Source organism: Microcaecilia unicolor, chromosome 8 (genome assembly GCF_901765095.1).
Source record: "Microcaecilia unicolor chromosome 8, aMicUni1.1, whole genome shotgun sequence".
Taxonomy (NCBI): Eukaryota; Metazoa; Chordata; class Amphibia; order Gymnophiona; family Siphonopidae; genus Microcaecilia; species Microcaecilia unicolor.
Genome location: NC_044038.1, coordinates 20,639,264 through 20,658,493, shown reverse-complemented (window position 1 = coordinate 20,658,493; position 19,230 = coordinate 20,639,264). Strand labels below are relative to the sequence as shown.

General features: G+C 41.2%; 1 protein-coding gene across 2 annotated transcripts in view; it reads left to right on the top strand.

The window, feature by feature from the left end:
• Nucleotides 1–662: 662 nt before the first annotated feature.
• NSMCE1 (NSE1 homolog, SMC5-SMC6 complex component) overlaps nt 663–19,230 on the top strand; it is a 32,715-nt gene continuing 14,147 nt past the window's right edge. Inside the window, exons 1-4 of one of the 2 annotated variants that reach the window (XM_030212936.1) lie at nt 663–801; nt 2,930–3,071; nt 15,294–15,415; nt 17,373–17,450. In XM_030212936.1, coding sequence (XP_030068796.1) covers nt 2,954–3,071; nt 15,294–15,415; nt 17,373–17,450 — 318 coding nt within the window. In that variant the 5' untranslated portion in view covers nt 663–801; nt 2,930–2,953. The remainder of the gene's footprint in view (nt 802–2,929; nt 3,072–15,293; nt 15,416–17,372; nt 17,451–19,230) is intronic. The other variant, XM_030212937.1, reaches the window with a different exon arrangement.

Sequence of the window (19,230 nt, the reverse complement as noted above, 5' to 3'; positions counted from 1 at the left end):
GAAACAGAGATGACCAAATTGGCTTCTTTGCTTACAGTGGACTTCCACTCCTGTCTATTAAACCTCCTTGCAGCAGCAGCTCATAGTGTGCTTTGTTTTGAGTGAATGGCAATGACGGCTGCGAGGGGGAGTGGAAACAGAGATTAACCAAATTGGCTTACAGTGGACCAGATAGGCTCACTTCCACTCCTGTCTATTAAACCTCCTTGCAGCAGCTCATAGTGTGCTTTGTTTTGAGTGAATGGCAATGACGGCTGGGAGGGGGAGTGGAAACAGAGATGACCAAATTGGCTTCTTTGCTTACAGTGGACTTCCACTCCTGTCTATTAAACCTCCTTGCAGCAGCAGCTCATAGTGTGCTTTGTTTTGAGTGAATGGCAATGACGGCTGCGAGGGGGAGTGGAAACAGAGATTAACCAAATTGGCTTACAGTGGACCAGATAGGCTCACTTCCACTCCTGTCTATTAAACCTCCTTGCAGCAGCTCATAGTGTGCTTTGTTTTGAGTGAATGGCAATGACGGCTGCGAGGGGGAGTGGAAACAGAGATTAACCAAATTGGCTTACAGTGGACCAGATAGGCTCACTTCCACTCCTGTCTATTAAACCTCCTTGGTCAACCCTCAACCGTCTCGCGTTTCAGAAGTCCTGCTGCGCTTTCCGAGTCCCCTCTGACGCAACTTCCTGTTTCCGGCAAGATACTGGATGTAGAAGCTGATGTGTAGTGTACTATAGGGTCGGTCACGCGGGTCCCCGGAGAAGGAAAAGCTGTCGGATTACTAGTGGGCGACCTCAGAGTCAGGTATGAGTTTGATGGGAGGGGGGTTGAGGGGCACGTGCCGTTGCCGTACCGCGCGGACAAGGAGGAGACTGGAAGATTAGAGGGAGAGATGGCAGATTATGCGGAGGGGAAGCCGGTTCCCGAATGCCTGTGGCTTGGTATATTTGAAAAGGCCGCTCCTTATTCCTCCAGCGTTAAGTAGTAAATAATTTCTTCTTCTGTACTTTTGACCATAGGAGCCAAATTTTCCAAAATTATGGGAGGTGCTAAACCCAACAGAAATTCCCTCTTGTTGGAAAAATGAGTTTGTTCAGTAATGGGGGTGCTCAGACCCGGCGTTGGCTCCTATGCTTTTGACCTAAATTGCTTTTTATCTGGTTAAGAGGCAAAGCGGAGGAAGCACTGACACCCCCTCCCACGGTCTTTCCCTCTCTCAGATCCAAGCCCATGCAATCCCCCCCCCCCCCCCCTTCCCGGTCTAGCATCTCTTCCTCACCCCTTTGTCTCACTAAGGTAAGTTCTATTTCACTTCATTGTTATGTGTTGTATGACCAATGATGAAACATATACTGGGCAAACCATAAGCTATGCATTTGGCTGAATTGGCATTGTAACTTTGATGATGATGGTCATATACATTTTTGTTGGTGGGGGAGGGGAGAGGACGGTGTTATTTCTGCATTGTATATATCTCCCACACATAGTCTGGACATTTTTGCATATTGGTAGATTGAAGGTGTGGACATTTACACCTGCTGCAATAGACGTAAACACATGACGGGCCAAATGGCCCATCCTCAGTAACCACTAACTCCTCCTTTTTCCTAAGAGATCCCATGTGTCTATCTCACGCTTTCTTAAATTCTGACACAGTCCTTGTCTGTACGACCTCCACCGGGAGGCCATTCCATGCATCCACCACCCTTTCCGTGAAAGAGTATTTCCTTAGATCCTCCTAAGCCTATATTCTCTTAACTTCATCCTATGCCCTCTCATTCCAGAGTTTTCCTTAATTTGATAAAGGCTTAACTCCTGTACATTAATTCTTCTAAGGTATTTAAACGTCTCTATCATATCCCCTTTCTCCTGTCTCTCTTCTTGTGTATACATGTTGAGGTTCATAAGCCTGTCCCTATATGTTTTATGACAGAGACTGCTGACCAGTTTTGTAGTCTCCTTCTGGACCAATTCCATCCTGTTTATATCTTTCTGTAGGTGTGTTCTCCAGAATTACACACAGTACTCACCAAAGACTTATACAAGGGTACCATCCTCTCTTTTTTTCCTGCTGATCATCCCTCTCCTTATGCACCCGACAAGGGAAGCTTTATAATGAGGCCAAGTGAGGAGCCGGCCTCTGGCGGCACTTCAAGGGGGCAGCATCTTGCCGCCAGCCAGCACTGTGAAGAACTCGTCCTCCAACATCTTATCTTCCCTTCCTTCTTAGTCACTGCACCACTGAAGATAGGCCATTTGTCCCTTATCTGCCATCATGTGTCTGTCTATTTACGCCTGTTGCTAAGCAGGTGTAAATGTCCACACCTTTAATCTACCATTATACAAAAATGTCAAAACTATGTGTGGGAGATGTATACAATGCAGAAATAACACCGTCCCAATAATTAAATACAATAAATCTAAAAAATATATATATGACCATCAATATCAAAGCTACAATGTTATATGTGTAAATTATGACTGCCCTAAACCCACACCTGAATGAACCTCCTGTAAGCACTACCGTCTCATAGTTCATATTTTTCCATGCATAAACTCTGAGGTAATTTTATAAAATCACTTTTATTCACTTAAACATGCACGTAACATATGAAAAATCTTTCATAAATTTACACCTTTAAGACCAGAACTCCCCTTTGTAGCATCCTCAGCTGACCTTTCAGTGAGTCACCAGGTGAACCCTGCAAATATTATATATACCATATCTGAATATGCACTTCTGTGATAGCTTTTGGGCTTGCAGGTGGTATATAAGAAATAAAAATAAATATATAATAGTTGATATGATTCTTTCTACCCTTCTACACTTGCTGAAGCCCCTTTCCCCAACTTTTACAGGTGAACGAGGTAAATTTAAGGGTGTTTTAAATTTTTGCTTATTTAGTATGAATTCTTTTGTCTTTTTTTCCAGCCTTTAAAAGAAAATATTAAGAAAATGGGCACACAGATGACAGACAGTCATAGACGATTTTTGCAGGTATTGATGTCTCATGGAATTTTGGAAGGTTCAGCAGTGAGAGCATTACACAGACACTGTTGTGAAGTTCATAAAGGTTCGTATTGCATATTAACTATGTATCAGTAAATGCATTCCTTTCCTTTCATTTTTTTGCCATTGAAAGACCAAGACATACTTTAAAATGTAATTGTATTATACTTCATTAAAGCAAGATTATTGTGCACAGGAAGAACAAAGGAGGACTCGGTGCTTAAAAACCTGTATTTGTGTTCTCTTGATATGCTTCAGACCTAGGACCCCCTGCATTTCCAACAACCAACCTGCCTTCCTAACCTACTCACTTTCTCAGTTCCACCCACCAATTCAACTAACCTGCATTCATCTACTTAGCCACCCATTCACCCACCTAATCTGCTTTTTTACTCACTAACCTACTCCCACACCTATCTACTCAACCTCTTCACTGACTCACCCCAGTCTATTTCTCCACCCAGCTACCTCTCCCCACCTATCCACCTGCCTGCCCACTCTAGAGGGTCTGGGTGGAGGTGAGTTATTTGGGTGCTGGGAGGATGTTTACTTGAGTAGTATTTATTCTTCACGTCCAAAATTTATGATGTTGAGGATGCTGGTGTGTGGGCTGTGTATTCAAGGCCCTCTGGACAATCTCCCTTGCCCAGGAGCCTTAGATCATTTGGTGCTGGACAAGAAGTTTTTGATTCCATGATTAGAAACTTCCACCTTTAATCGTTGACATTAAAATGAAAGTTCAAGGAATTTATAACGGGGTTTCTTCTGGTTGTTATATAAAATTCAAAAATGCTGCATATTAGTTAGCAAATGGTTGTATAGTTAATCAAGGATGATACATGTTGTATGCAAAGCCCAGCAGGGTGCTGTTTATTTCTGCTGCAGAATCAATAAAAATCGTTTAAACATAAAATGAAAGTTCAAAATTGAGTTTACTTCCATTTTAGATCACTGTCGTTTTACTTTACTTTGGATTTAGCACATAGTTTTAATTGTTTTGCGTTAGAAAAATGACACAGGGATGGGAACAGAGCCCATGGGGACAGGACATACTTTGTCCCTGTGTCATTTTCTACTTTGAAGCCTGTTAATGAACTGCACTGTTATTTCTGAGTGATGCAGACAATGATATTTTGATTTTTTGGAAAAGCAAGCAAACATGCTGGCCTCAACTAGCAAAATTTACATTGGGTCCTGTACATTTCTGCTACCAGCACATCTTCTAAGAAGACATCTTCCATTGCAGGAAGGACTGTGGAAGACAGGAGAGCTAGACTGAATTCTGAGATTGTTGATAACTTACTCATCCATAGATTAAGAAGTCATAACAGTGCTTCATAAGGCATATATTTATCCCCAGCTAGGGCATACAGAGCAGGTTGTATTTTGCACCCCTGGACATTTTAATAGGGTAGATTAGTATTCCTTGGAGTAGTAGAAGTCGGCTATTGTTGGGGTTAGAAGGGTAGGGTTTTTTTTTAATATAATTGCTTGTTGTTATTTTTTATTTGTGATTTGTAACAGTTGCACAGCATATTGTTCCTTTTTATACTTAATAAAAAAAGATATAAAATCATAAGTGTTCAAGGCTTCTACAGATGAGGATAGAGCCCATGGAGATGGGATGGGGACAGACAGGGCCCGTGGGGACAGTATGGGAACATAGGTAGAACCTGTGGGGATGGAGACAGAACCCATGGGGTGGGGTGGGGACAAACTGTGTCATTGTCTAGTTTTGTGTTATGCACCTTATTGCTTTTACATCTAAGGTGAAAATTAATGTAGCGATAACAAAAACCTGCTTTAAAAATGTAATACAGATTGTTGATTGTGTTCCTGTTGTATTAACCCCTAAGCCATTGGTCTCCAACAATAGGCTCCAGCAGTCCATTTTTGCAGTCCCACAACAGAGATAGAAAAATTGAATTGGTTTACCCAAAGGATGCAGCACCTTCGGGGGGCAGGTAGAGAAAAGGTCCCACGAAGCTCCACTGGGTCGTGTGTGCCATGCCACGCTACACTGACACGCATTTATGTCAATATGAGAGACACGCTACCCAGCAGAGCTTCACGGGTCTTTCTGCCCATATTTTGACAGTGCCACATCGTTCAGGTGAGCAAGTTCAATTTTTCTGCCATAGTTATTAACCATCCTTGTCTCCACCAGCAGCAAAGAGGAGTCAGTATTCTTGTTGGAGTTGCTAGTGAGATTCCACCTAAAGTGCTGGTTTTTCTTTTGGTGGCTGCACCTTGGTAAGGACATGTAGATGAGGGATGGGGTTTGGAGAATGTGTTGCAGGCCTTGTGTTATTCAGGAAAACATGAAGAAATGAGAGGGTGGAGATGCCGGGGAGGCAAGCAAAAGCTGGATCTAGTGCATTCCACCTGAAATGTTCCAGAGGATCATAAAAAAGAATATTTTCTATTTCCAGTTAGTAACATTGGTATAATAAAATTTGGGCAATACAAAAGTCTGCATCTTAAAATATTCATTATTTTTAAGTGTTACTCAGGAGTCTCATTTATAGGTTTTTGCAACTTTTAATAAGCCAAAATAAAGTGAGTTAAAAAAATATATCTTTGTAGAATCAGAATTAGTATTTAAAATGACATGTGTAAGCCTAAAACCTTTTGGTGCCCCCTTCCCTCCCCGGATCTTTCTCATGTCCACTTTGTGGAGTGCCTTCAGGAAAGGGTTGAGAAGCACTGCTTTAAGGAGCCTCTTGGTGAGGAAGAAGGCATTGGCTTTAGTATTATGTATAATGTCTGGGTTGAGGTAGGTAAGATTTTAAAAGAATTGTTACCTTCAGCATATTTATCTGGTTTTATCATATTGATATTGCTGTATGAGTTAGATTGGTGTTTTTATTTTGTATATATTTTAGTTCTTGATTTACTGTACAATATAAGGGGCTGGAACAATTCTAATATGAGGAAATGCTAAGGAAGTTGGATACTACAATTTGAAGAAGAGATGGCTGAGGGGAGATATGATAGAGGTCTATGAAATCCTGAGTGGAGTGGAACTGGCAAATGTGAATCAGTTGTTTACTTTTTAAAAAGTACAGGGGACATACCATGAAGTTACTAAATAGTACATTTAAAACTACATTTAAATCTAATCAATCAAAGGAAAGGAGGAAAGGCTGAAGCGACTAGGGCTCTTCAGCTTGGAGAAAAGACGGCTGAGGGGAGATACGATAGAGGTCTGTAAAATAATGAGTGGAATGGAATGGGTAGACATGAATAATTTGTTTACTCTTTCCAAAAATACTACAAATTGAAAACGAATTGGAGAAAAATTTCTCAATGTGTAATTAAATTCTGGAATTTGTTGCCAGAGAATGTGGTAGAGGCAGCTAGCTTAGCAGGGTTTAAAAAAGGTTTGGACCGATAAAGGAAAAGTCCACAGACTATTATTAAAATGACTTGGGGAAGATCCACTGCTTATTTCTGGGATAAGCAGCATAACATGTATTGAACTTTTTTGTGATCTAGCCAGGTATTTGTGACCTGGATTGGCCACTGTTGGAAACAGGATGCTGGGCTTGATGGACCTTTGGTCTGTCCCAGTGTGGTAATACTTATGTACTTAATACTTTTTCACTCAACACATAGTTAAACTCTGGAATGTGTTGCCGGAGAAGGTAGTATAAGCAGTTAGTAAAGCTGGGTTTAAAAAAATGTTTGAACCAATTCCTGGAGATAAAGTCTAGAGACCGTTGTTAAGGTGGACCTGGGGAAAACCAGTTCTTATCCCTCAGGGTAAGTAGTGTGGAATCTTGATAGTTTGGGGGATCCTGCCAGATAGTTGTGACCTGGAGGAAACAGGATGCTGGGCTAGATGAACTTTTGTTCTGACCCAGTATGGCAACTCTTATGTTATTTAAACCACCTCGCTGTTCAGTTTGAAAGGCAATTACTTTTATTACACTACTACTACTACTACTTAACATTTCTAAAGCGCTACTAGGGTTACGCAGCGCTGTACAATTTACATAGAGGGACAGTCCCTGCTCAAAGAGCTTACAATCTAGAAGACAAGTGAACGGTCAAATTGGGGCAGTCTGGATTTACTGAACGGTAAGAGTTAGGTGCCGAACGCAGCAATGAAGAGGTGGGTTTTAAGCAGTGACTTGAAGATGGGCAGGGAGGGGGCTTGGCGTAGGGGCTCAGGAAGGTTGTTCCAAGCATAGGGTGAGGCGAGGCAGAATGAGCGGAGCCTGGAGTTGGCGGTGGTGGAGAAGGGTACAGAGAGGAGGGATTTGTCCTGTGAACGGAGGTTTCGGGCGGGAACGTAAGGGGAGATGAGGGTAGAAAGGTAGTGAGGGGCAGCAGACTGAGTTATACTCTTACTACAATGTAAGCTGTCTGTGTTCAGCTACACTAGCTGTATAGTTCTTTGGGTGAAGCTCTTCATAAAGACAAATAATACATCTAAACAAGTACATCCTTTTAGCAGTTCTCAGAACTGTAAAGTTACATATGAAAAGTTACATACGAGACACTCTTCAACAACAAAAGTGTATTTAAATAGGCTACAGGAAAAGTGTTGACGTTGGTTAATATTAGACTGTTAGTCATATTCAAAGTATATGCAAATCTCTGTTCATAAGTTGTAAAAACAAAGGACCAAAACGTTCAGTGGCTTCAGTTGTGAATTTCAAGACTGTTTCGTTGTGTGACTCAAAACCGGTTCTTTAGAAAACGTGGATTTGATGATTAGTTTTAAGGGTAGAGTTCAGTACTAGTGCTTACCACAATAAGTCTGGTAGGTAAGTCATGTGTAACAGCTTATTATGGGGATTTTTCTTCATTTTTTTACTCCCTTCCTGTAGCCCAAATATGGTTACACTGACATTTCCCTTCAGAACTCAATACGTATGTATTGTATTGTAACATTTATAACCCGCGCTTTCCCACTTTTCAGCAGGCTCAGTGCGGCTTACATAATAATATAACAAATTTACAAGATAAAACATCTAAACATAGTATATAAAGAGCTGGACAAAAAAGGATAAGGGAGGAAGGTGGTAGAGGTAGGGAACAGGAAGAGGGTGTAAGTAGGGGTAATGTGTTGTGAATAAGGAAGAATGTATAATAATGGTTCGAAGAGGGATGAATTCAAAAGGATAAAAAACCTATTTTAAGTTCTGTCAAGTAGTCAGATCCAGGTATCTTAGATGGATTTCTAATTTAAGTCAAGTCATATGTGTAGGCTTGCTTGAAAAGGTGAGTTTTCAGCAGCTTCCAGAAGGTACCCTGAGTGAGGCCAGTATGTATAGCCTTTAGGGCAGAGGTTTTCAACCCAGTCCTCGGGGCACACCCAGCCAGTTGGGGTTTTCAGGCTATCCTCGTTGAATTCAAATGGGGATAGCCTGAAAACCCCAACTGGCTGGGTGTGCCCCGAGGACTGGGTTGAAACCCCCTATTTAGGAGCTGTAATCCATGCTCCACCGGTATTCAGAACCGAACCAAGGCCTTGTACATGCCAAAGAGTTTCAGCATTAAAACATTTATTCTGAAAAGAGAACTAAAACACACAGGTCATGATGTTCCGACCACGAGAGTCAGCACGGCTAACAGCCACGGTCGGCACTGAGCCCGGATATCTAATGCCGGGGCATTTCCGGTGACCGGCATTGAACATCCGATTTATTTTTGGCCGTTTCAAACTTAACTGACCAAGTTGATATTCAGCGCTGGCTGGTTAAGTTTGAGCCGGCCAAATATACATGTCCATTGGCCACCAAACATATGCTGAAAATCGGCAGATAGCCGGTTATATCACGAGATATAGCTGACTAGCCGCTAACTGCAAATTTTTCAGCGGGACATGGCCAGCAAAATTTGCAGATGGTTGGTTATGGGGCGTTTAACGGGCCAGTTGCCAATCCTGGATGGTTAAATTTATTTATTTATTTGTTGCATTTGTATCCCACATTTTCCCACCTATTTGCAGGCTCAATGTGGCTTACAATGTTCCGTCATGGCATTCGCCATTCCAGAGTAAAATATACAATTGGTGTTACATAAAGAACATGGATGACATAATTGAATTAAGCAATCAGATATAGTAAGAAAACATTCAGATTATGAGGTAGAGTGGTGATGTGTTACAATTTCAGTTATTGATCATTGTGGTATGCCTTGTTGAAGAGAGAGGTCTTCAGAGATTTATGAAAGTTAATTCGTTCGTAAATTGTTTTAAAGTTAAGTGGCAGTGCATTCCACAACTGCGTGCTCATGTAGGAAAAGCTGTGCAGGCTCAATGTGGCTTACAATGTTCCGTCATGGCATTCGCCATTCCAGAGTAAAATATACAATTGGTGTTACATAGAGAACATGGATGACATAATTGAATTAAGCAATCAGATATAGTAAGAAAACATTCAGATTATGAGGTAGAGTGGTGATGTGTTACAATTTCAGTTATTGATCATTGTGGTATGCCTTGTTGAAGAGAGAGGTCTTCAGAGATTTATGAAAGTTAATTCGTTCGTAAATTGTTTTAAAGTTAAGTGGCAGTGCATTCCACAACTGCGTGCTCATGTAGGAAAAGCTGGACACATGTGTTAGTCTGTATTTTAGTCCTCTACAGCTGGGGAAATGAAGATTAAGGAATGTGCAGGCTGATCTTTTTAGCATTCCTAGGTGGTAGATCGACAAGGTCTGACATATAGGCCGGGGCATCCCCGTGAATGATTTTATGAACTAGAGTGCAGACGTTGAACGTGATAGCCAGTGTAGTTTTTCTCTTAGGGGTTTTGCACTTTCGTATTTTTTTGAATATCAGGGGGAAAGACTTTAAGAAATCACTTTGGAAGTTGATGATCTTGGGGTGCCTAATGATAACTGTTACCCAGTGGATTTCTACCACACTCTGCTCTCTCTTCTTTATGGAGTAGACATTCATAGTAAGAAGGTTCTCATACCACGAAACACACTTAATGCGAACTTGCTGTGAACTTTATCAGGATTTGACATCATTGGTATGCTCTGTGAAAGTTCTCTGTTGTATGGTGGTTTTTCTGACTGTATAAAAACTGTAGCAATAATTCCCATTTGTGCCAAACTTCAAATGTACAGTAAGCAAGAGAGCAGCCTTAGTTGCAGCAAGCCATGAGAACCATTGGGATATTTCTTTTTCTAAAAGTGTTTTTGTTTCTTTTCAGAAGTCAAGTACTTCAGAATTAAGCAGCTGCTGAAATAATGGCCATCAAGTCCCAGATCTCTGTTTTTGCCTTTATTTTTCATGTCCCATTGTACCAATTAAATGTTTGCAAAGTAGCACCCGATTTGTGTGGTGTTTAAGTGGAGGAAAGGACTAGTGGCCATTTTCTGAGCCTATCCCCTTGACTCACTTTAAAACCAGACTCTTTTTGTCCAATGTTTGTTTTCATTATCTGGAAAAGATTACTTGTCAGAAGGCAGCTGTGTTTTTCATATTTGTAAATGGATTATCAAACATGTCTAAAAATAGACCTTTCCTATAATCGCACATGGTTTGGGATAATGACAATGAAGCCGTGCAATAGACTTGTGTTTTTTACTGTCTTGGTAGAGCTTTTTTCCAAACTTGTTTGTGGTTTCAGGGGCAGAGTTTAGGGTTTGCGTGCATATATACATGTGTTTAATTGCTCTGGAGCAGGGGTAAATATACACATGTGCCTGCTGCTGTTTGCACATATATTTATTTTTATTTTATTTATTGGGATTTATTAACCACCAAGAGATTCACCCAAGGCGTCATATAGCAGGTACTGTTTAATATAAAACGTACAATTTTGTAACATCGTAATAGCAAAATGACCAAGAATAAACATAAATACAATAAATGAGGTAAACTTGAAAACAGTAAATTGAAACCTAATGATAGTACTACCATGAAACAATATCAAAAATATACACATTTAACAGCACTGGAATTCAAAACCAGAGATATAATACAGTGCTAGCATAATACTAATGATAAGTCCAGTCCACGTGAATGGGTCGTGTCCTTTTCCTACAAGCAGATGGAGGTAAAGATACTGAATTTTTCCAGTGACATCACCGGAAAAGTTGATGCAGCCTGGAAAGCTCCAATATTTTTCTACCTTTAGCAGATGGTAGACGCAGCAGGTCTGTTATTTCAGGAGTGAAGTCCAAAGATCCTTTTATCTCCCATTTCTTGAAAGCAAATTATTAAGACACCCCCCCCCCCCCCCCCCTGTATGTCCTGTTCTGCCTCAGTAGAATGTTAATTTTGGTCCTAAATGTTCTTGCTGGGCCTCGTTGAAAGATCTGACTTTGAAGGTGCCATTCCTACTGGGTATTCGGCCAGGCAGGTCTCGGAGCTCCAAGCTCTATTGTGCAGAAACCCATGTCTTTTGTTCTTGGAGGATGAACCGATATACTCATATCACCCTTCTTCTCAGGTCACTTCACTGGCTTCCAATCCGATACCGCATTCAGTTCAAGCTTCTCCTTCTTACCTACAAATGTACTCAGTCTGCTGCCCCTCACTACCTCTCTACCCTCATCTCCCCTTATGTTCCCACCCGAAACCTCCATTCACAGGACAAATCCCTCCTCTCAATAACCTTCTCCACTAGTGCCAACTCCAGGCTCTGCCCATTCTGCCTCGCCTCACCCTGTGCCTGGAACAACCTTTCTGAGCCCTTACGTCAAGCCCCCCTCCCTGCCCATCTTCAAGTCTTTGCTTAAAGCCCACCTCTTCAATGCTGCCTTCGGCACCTAACTCTTACCTTCAGGATATCCAGACTGCCCCAATTTGACCGCCCCTATCGAACTGACTATTCACTTGTCCTTTAGATTGTAAGCTCTTTGAGCAGGGACTGTCCTTTTATGTTAAATTGTACAGCGCTGCGTAACCCTAGTAGGGCTTTAGAAATGTTAAGTAGTAGTAGTTTCATTATGCACGGTCCGTCTTTCCTTCCTAAAGTGATTTCTGTATTTCATATAAAACAGACAGTATCCCTATCCCCCCACCCCCACCCTTTCAGAACATAGCAGTTCAGACTGTTCTTGAAAGCTCATCAAGTTGGATGTCTGTATGGTCCTGCTCTTCTATTTGATCATTTATTGTTTTTCAGTCTTGCTTGACCGCCTTATTTGTAGTATGTCAAAGCGGTTTACAAAGCTAAAATGAGATAAAGAAACTCCGCAATAATAAAAGAAAAGCAATCAAACAAACAAGCAAGACACAACATGCAGACTCTAAACAGAGATCTCAGTCTCTTCCTCCAATGTTTGGGCTCTGACAGGACCAAGAATATAATGTAGTAGCTTGACCAGCCCCTTTCGTCTCTCAGCTCGACTCTTTCTGCCGTTTCAGGAACCTTGAAGAGGACAAGTGGCTTCCAAGTCCTTCATTGTGCAGTGGATTAAGGCGGGCATTGAAGCTGCTTACATTGCAGAAAGGTAGTTCCTTCAGGCCAGAGTGGTTTAATCAGAAGACATCTGTAAGGCAGCAGCTTGCTCTGTGCTGCATTCCTTTGTGAAGCATTACAAGATTGATGCTCTGGACAGAGGCGATGCAGCCTTTGACAGAGCAGTGATCAAGAGGCCATGTATACTTTTGTCCACCAAGGTATCTTCTTTTGTATATCCAGTTTGTGTGGACTGATCTAGCAGGATGAAAAGGAAGATGAAATAATTTATACTTGTTCAACCTAAATAGCAAACTTATTTATACCCGATTCTTATTCCTACTGAGTACTTTAACTGAAACGTGGAGGAAAAGGCTTCAGTTTTATCAGCGCCTTGTCTGTCACTCAACAGTTTTGTTGGCTACTGAATTTTTGCCATCATTAATCTAGAAAAACCTCCACCTCCCTTTATTTTCTTTTCTTTTAATGGTTTAATAAATGTTGCCGACAAAAGCTAAGTCACCACTGCTGTTTTCAATAAGCTATTATGCAGGTATTTTGAAAGATTGAATTGATCAGACAAATTCCTTTAAAGAAAATGATTGAAAAATATTAAACCATTAAAATAATGGGAGGTGGAGGTTTTTCTAGACTAATGATGGCAATAATTCAGTAGCCAACAAAACCATTCAGTGGCAAGCAAGGCGCTGATAAAACTGAAGTCTTTTCCTCCACGTTTGTATTCAGTAGGAATAAATATTGGGTATAAACTGCTTTCTTTTCAGGTTGAATGTATTATTTTTCAGTAAGCTTGTCACCCAAGATTTATATTGAGATTATTTGTACCTGTTACTTTTCATTGCTTGAATCCTGTTAGCCCAGTTCACTGGAGTATTGTTTGGGCTTAGCCTGTCCATTCTGACTCTGCTGATTCTTTCTTTTTCTTATATATAGTCGTAAAAGCCCCGCCCCCCCCCCCCCCCCAAAAAAAAAAAAAGATAGAAGTGATCTTTCTCAATGTGACTGTATTTAAATGCTGCAGGGGTTGATAAGGAACTAGTACGGTGGGTAGCAAGATGGACCTACTACGTTGGCATAGGCATACTGGAGATTTAGAGGATGCACCAGCGTACACACCAGGGATATTGCTTGAAAAATTCAGTATGTCTACCGCCATCTGCTGGTAGAAAGAGACACAACCTATTCACGTGGACTGGTCAAGCAGGATTCAGGGAAAGAAAACATACCAGCTGCATCCACTTATCTTTATTGAACCAATTTTGTAATCAACTAAGTATCACATTATGTATTTTTATTTATTAATAAATAATGGGCACTCAAGTGGTCTGCTATGACACTCGTGCATTGGACATGAACTGATCAGTATTTTCTTACTGGGATTGTTTTCAGGATTAAATATGATTTCTGTAGACTTCTGAAAAATCCCAACTTTTGTTATCAGTTTTATTTTTAGCTTCAATTTGATAAGTGTGACAGATCTTACTTATTCCCCCTAATTCTATATATAGTGCTCAAAATTGCACATGTGTGAGTACAATTTAATTGCTGAACGAGCCAAATAGCACCAATAATTGGGTGCTAACAATGATTGGCGCTAATTGGCAATAATTGGAATTTACACACATCTTTATAGTTGCTATTCTGTAATGTGTGTGTAGATTTTTCTACATGAATAGGGGGTGTGGCTATGGGAGGGGCATGGATGGATCAGGGCCATTTGTAGGATTCTATAAATGGCATCCAACTTTGAACGTTGTTTATAGAGTAGCACTTAGTGTGTTGTGGGGTTTAGTTTTTTGCCATCTACAGAATTGAGTCTATTGCCTTTGTGTATTATAGTTTCTGTGTGTGTGTGTTTTCCTGTTCCTTATAACTTTAGAATGACTACCCATAGCTCAGCCAAAGCTAGTGTGGAGCTAAGTCTATGGTGAAAACATTAGTTTTTACTTTTTAGATTTGGGGAATGCTTTGGGGAGAGACAATCTGCCTTAAGAAATGCATTGAGACTTGAACTGAGATTAGTTCAGATGTTCCTCTTTCTCCTTCAAATAATGCCAGAGCTGCAGAGAGGTAAGAAGACTCTAGTTCCTGGGCAGCTGATGTGAAATGATTTTCAGCAGTGCTTGGTGGTGCACTTTGGGCGTCTTTTTCTAGAAGCCACCTCGCTATTGTAGTGTTGTGTAGGTGTGTGACTGCTTTTGTTGAAGGAAGGAAATTACAAGATGGAAAGAGACTTCAAACCACAGGCAGATGTGACTGATAAACAACAGGCCATGCTGTCACACAATGGTCTTTACAATAACTGCTTTCAGTGAAAGTTTTTTTTGCAAGACAGCTCTCAACAATACAGTATGAATTTATATGTCTGGGTCAAGACTGCTGTGTGACCTATCCACTGCTCTCTCTCCTCCTCCCCCCCCCCCCCCCCCAGCAAGATGAAGCCTGCTGAGGATTCAGGGGCAGGCAGAGCACCTGGTACTTGAGGCCGGCCTGGCCTGCTGATGCCCAGGTCACTGTTATTCTGTGTGGTATTCTGCCCTCTTTCCCCTGACACCATCAAGGTCCAACAACAAATTGAGGCCTGCTATTTGGGAATGGGTTACCATCAGAGGGGTTGCCTCTTTTAGGAACTTCATTGGGAGCAGCTGGGATAATTGGGGTAAAAATTTTTCCTTTTTGCCCATGGTGATTTTAGTTTTTGGAGATATGTTTATATGTTTTAGATACTGATTTTGAGGTATTGTTTTGAATGTATTTCTTTTGTTTACAGTAACACACAGTAATAATCGTGGAAAGGCATATACCAAGTCAAAGAATAGATTTCCTTCAACTAAAGTTGGTTGAAGGGAACATGTCTGTTATAAGTCCTTTTTTTTTCCTTCTTATTCTAGTGCACTATGCTCATGACAAACTGGATGACTTTGTCAATGTCATTAATGTCCATTTGCAGTCACTGTTTATGCAGATCAGGAAGGGAATGTCAGAAGATGATGGGAGACAGTACTATGCATTGGTAAGTGTAGCAGCCACTAGAAATCCATGCAGGATGCTCAGTGGAGAATCAAAACCCAACACAAAATGAATGTTCTATGGTAGTCGGTAGGCAAGAGGTGTCCAAAGCAGAACTTAACTACAAGAGAAGAGCCCCCTGTGCCTCAACTATGTATTTTTAAAAAAGAAATCTTAATTTAAAAAAATTTTACAAAAATATGCGACCCCCTGTGGTAAAAGGTGACTAAAGTACCAGATCCAAAATATTGAGAGAGTGTGATTTTTTTTTTTTTAAATGTCATGTGTCCATAAGCAATCTGCAAAAGTTACGTGTTTGAAATTTAACATTTTTTTTTTTTTCATATGTTTCTGATAGTAAAGTGGTGTGGTAGCTATGATAGTCCACTTTTAAAAGTAATAAATAGAAATAAATCAAAACAATGAAAATAAAATATAATGATACCTTTTTTATTGAGAAAGGGAAATGGGACTTGATATACCGCCTTTCTGTGGTATTTTGCAACTACATTCAAAGCGGTTTACATATATTCAGGTACTTATTTTGTACCAGGGGCAATGGAGGGTTAAGTGACTTGCCCAGAGTCACAAGGAGCTGCAGTGGGAATCAAACCCAGTTCCCCAGGATCAAAGTCCGCTGCACTAACCACTAGGCTACTCCTCCACTAACATAATACATCTTTTGAATAGCTTTCAAAGGTAACCCTTCTTCAGATCGGAAATAAGCAAATGTTGAACAAATATCAGAATATATAAACAGCTAGTTTGTACTCATTTAAGTCCAAGCATTTTTTGAGGATTTTCTGCAGACAGAATACAAGGATTAACCTTTGAATATTCCTGAACCTATCTAGTTTCATCTATACACATCCATTTCAAGTGACTCCTGAGGAAGGCCTCTTGTGGGCCGAAACACGGCTCATGTCGAGTCCTGGATGCTTAATAAAATGCGAGTTTTTAGATCATCTACTGTCCGTGCATCTGTTATGCCGCACAAAAGCCATTAGTTTGTTTGGTAGGTCTACCGGGGACCTGAAATGTATAACAATCCAGGTGAAACATTCATCTTCATAGTTGCTATTTTCCTAAGTCATGATATAGAAATTGCAACCAGAACTAAATATTGGCTGGCATCGGCATAACATGAAAAGGTGCACTCTGCTTCTCCAATTCCCCCTGGCAAATTTTTCTCATGTATCTGTACTAGAGATTTATATGACTGCTATTCTCTTGCCAAATTATATTGATTCTTATTGGCGCCAAACTGGACTCAGGCCTTGCCTTTCACTAAGGTGGCATTTATCTGCATGATGACCGATTCTATTGCATAGGCACTACTCTAGGCCTTGGCCTAGATCAGCTCAGGGTATGACACTTTCCCCCCACCCAGGTATTGCACTGGTTTCTGTTCTCTAAATCATCTTGTCAGCCTTATTTGATACTACTTGCTCCAGATTTTCAGTTTCTGTTGGGCTGCAGGTACCGAGTCCACCACTGCCCTCACACGTAATACTAATTCAACTCAGGACTTGTCTCATTGACCATGAAAACTATCTCAGCAATTTTATCCACTACTGTTTCTAAGTGCAAGTCAAAATTAGTGTGAATTTTAGCAAACAACTGATCTCTTATCACTATGATCAGGCCAGAGGGAAGGGGTGTACCTTTGAGCATGCTTTTGGTAGTCTTGCGACTTGATCTCTCCAGTTTCCCCACACATTCAGACCACGTAACTGGGATAGAGTTATGGGAGCAGTCTTTGCATGTATTTTTTATACATTTTAGTCGGTTCCTTTGTATAAGCAAAGGATGAATTACAGAGATCTCTCCTGGGAGCTCAGCACACATGCTGCTTCCTTCACTGAGGCGACGTGTGACCCTCAAAGATAGCTTGATAACTGCCAAGACTTGCTGTTTATAAAATTTGTTTTACTAGAAACATATTTTTTTTATTTCTGCAGGTGAATCTTGCAGAAACAGAAATAACCAAAATGGCATCAGATTATGCAGAAAATGAATTGGAATTGTTTAGAAAAACAGTAAGTACAAAAGAGGAAAATCTGAGAGCAAAAGTTGTTGCCCTTTTATGGAAAATCAGCTGTTATGTGCCTTTTCCTTTTACAGCATCTTTCTTGCTCCAGAAAGTCTCTCGGCTTTAAGCAGGTGATCCCAGAAACTTATTGTAGTTGATAAAAAGCCCATCTATCCTATATTGCTAAAATTATTTCCCAACTGCGTGCCATAGAAGCTGGATTGTAAGATGTGGCTGCTTATCTGAGACTAGTTTTGTTATCTTCCTGGATAGATGAGTAAACAAATACCATACTTCAAGATTCAAGCCCTCCCACTCCTCGTGCATTACACATTTTCTTATGGTCTAAATCAGGGGTCCCCAATTTCTGTCCTTAAGGACCACCTGGTTGGGTTTTGGGGATTTCCACAATACATGTGCATGGCTCACAGTGGGTTCAAGGTGGCTTGTAAATAAACTTCATGAATATGCATTGTAGAAAGCCTAAAGACCTGACTGGGTTGCAGCCTTCGAGACTGAATTTTGCAGGACCCTAAGCCTGGTGGTTTTACTTATAAATAGCTATAGGAGTCATGCGGCTGAGACTAGAGGGGTGTATCTAACCATCCTTTCCTTTGAGATGTCTTATGGAACTTGTTGGGTACTGACAGGATGTTGGGCTTGATGGACCTTGGTCTGAGTCTGGTTTTTCTTATGCTCTTAGTTTTAGATATCTGCCTATTAAAATAGGATAGGTTGGTTTGTACTCCTTTCCAAACCTTTTTCCTGCCTAACCTCTGGAGTATCAGTTCAAAAACGGTTACATTAATGGTTTTTTGAGCTGTATGAAAGTTTTTTTTTTTTTTTTTTTTTAATAGACTGTTAGTATTTGTGGGGGGGGAGGGGGGGTCATTCATTTATATTTTATACTCCTGGGGGAATTTTACAGTACTGTGTAATGCAAAGTTTACACGCAATTCCCCCCTTCTGCAGACTGCGTAGAGTTCTGCGTAGTCTGCTTTCTGGCTGCCTCTCTCTCTCCTTGCACACTCGCCATTCCAGCACGCCATTCCCCCCCAGATAAAAATACCCCCCACCACCACCATAGAAGTTTCCCATGTACCTTCCTGCAGACCTCCACCCCATTCCTAAGACACACACACACACACCCCTCATCCACCTTTTTCCAGCCCCCGTCAACAATCCATCCATCTTTTTTCCAGCCCCCCTCCCTGCACACACTACCATTCACTTTTTTTTTTTTTCAGCCCCCACTCCATCTGTGTTTTTTTCCAGGTTCACCACTCCAGTACGGCAAGAAGAGGAGCTGCATAGCCACACATTGGACTTCTTCCTTCTCTGCCGCCTTGGTCCCTGGCAGTTTCTTTAAGCTGCGCATCTGTATGGAGGCCCACGAGGCTGAAAGGAACAGTCGGGAGAAGGAAGCAGCCTGACGTGTGGCTGTGCAGCTCCTCCTCTTACCGTACTGGAGTGGTGAACCTGGAAAAAAAAAAACACAGATGGAGTGGGGGCTGAAAAAAAAGGTGAATGGTAGGTGTGTGCAGGGAGGGGGGGCTGGAAAAAAAGATGGATGGATTGTTGAGGGGGGCTGGAAAAAGGTGGATGAGGGGTGTGTGTGTCATAGGAATGGGGTGGAGGTCTGCAGGAAGGTACATGGGAAACGTCTCGGGGGGGGGGGGGGCATTTGTATCTGGGGGGGACATGCCAGCCCTTATAATGGGGGAATTCTGCACAAGAAAATTACAAGTAAAGTGTGCAGAATTTTCAGTTTGTTTTTAAACATTTCA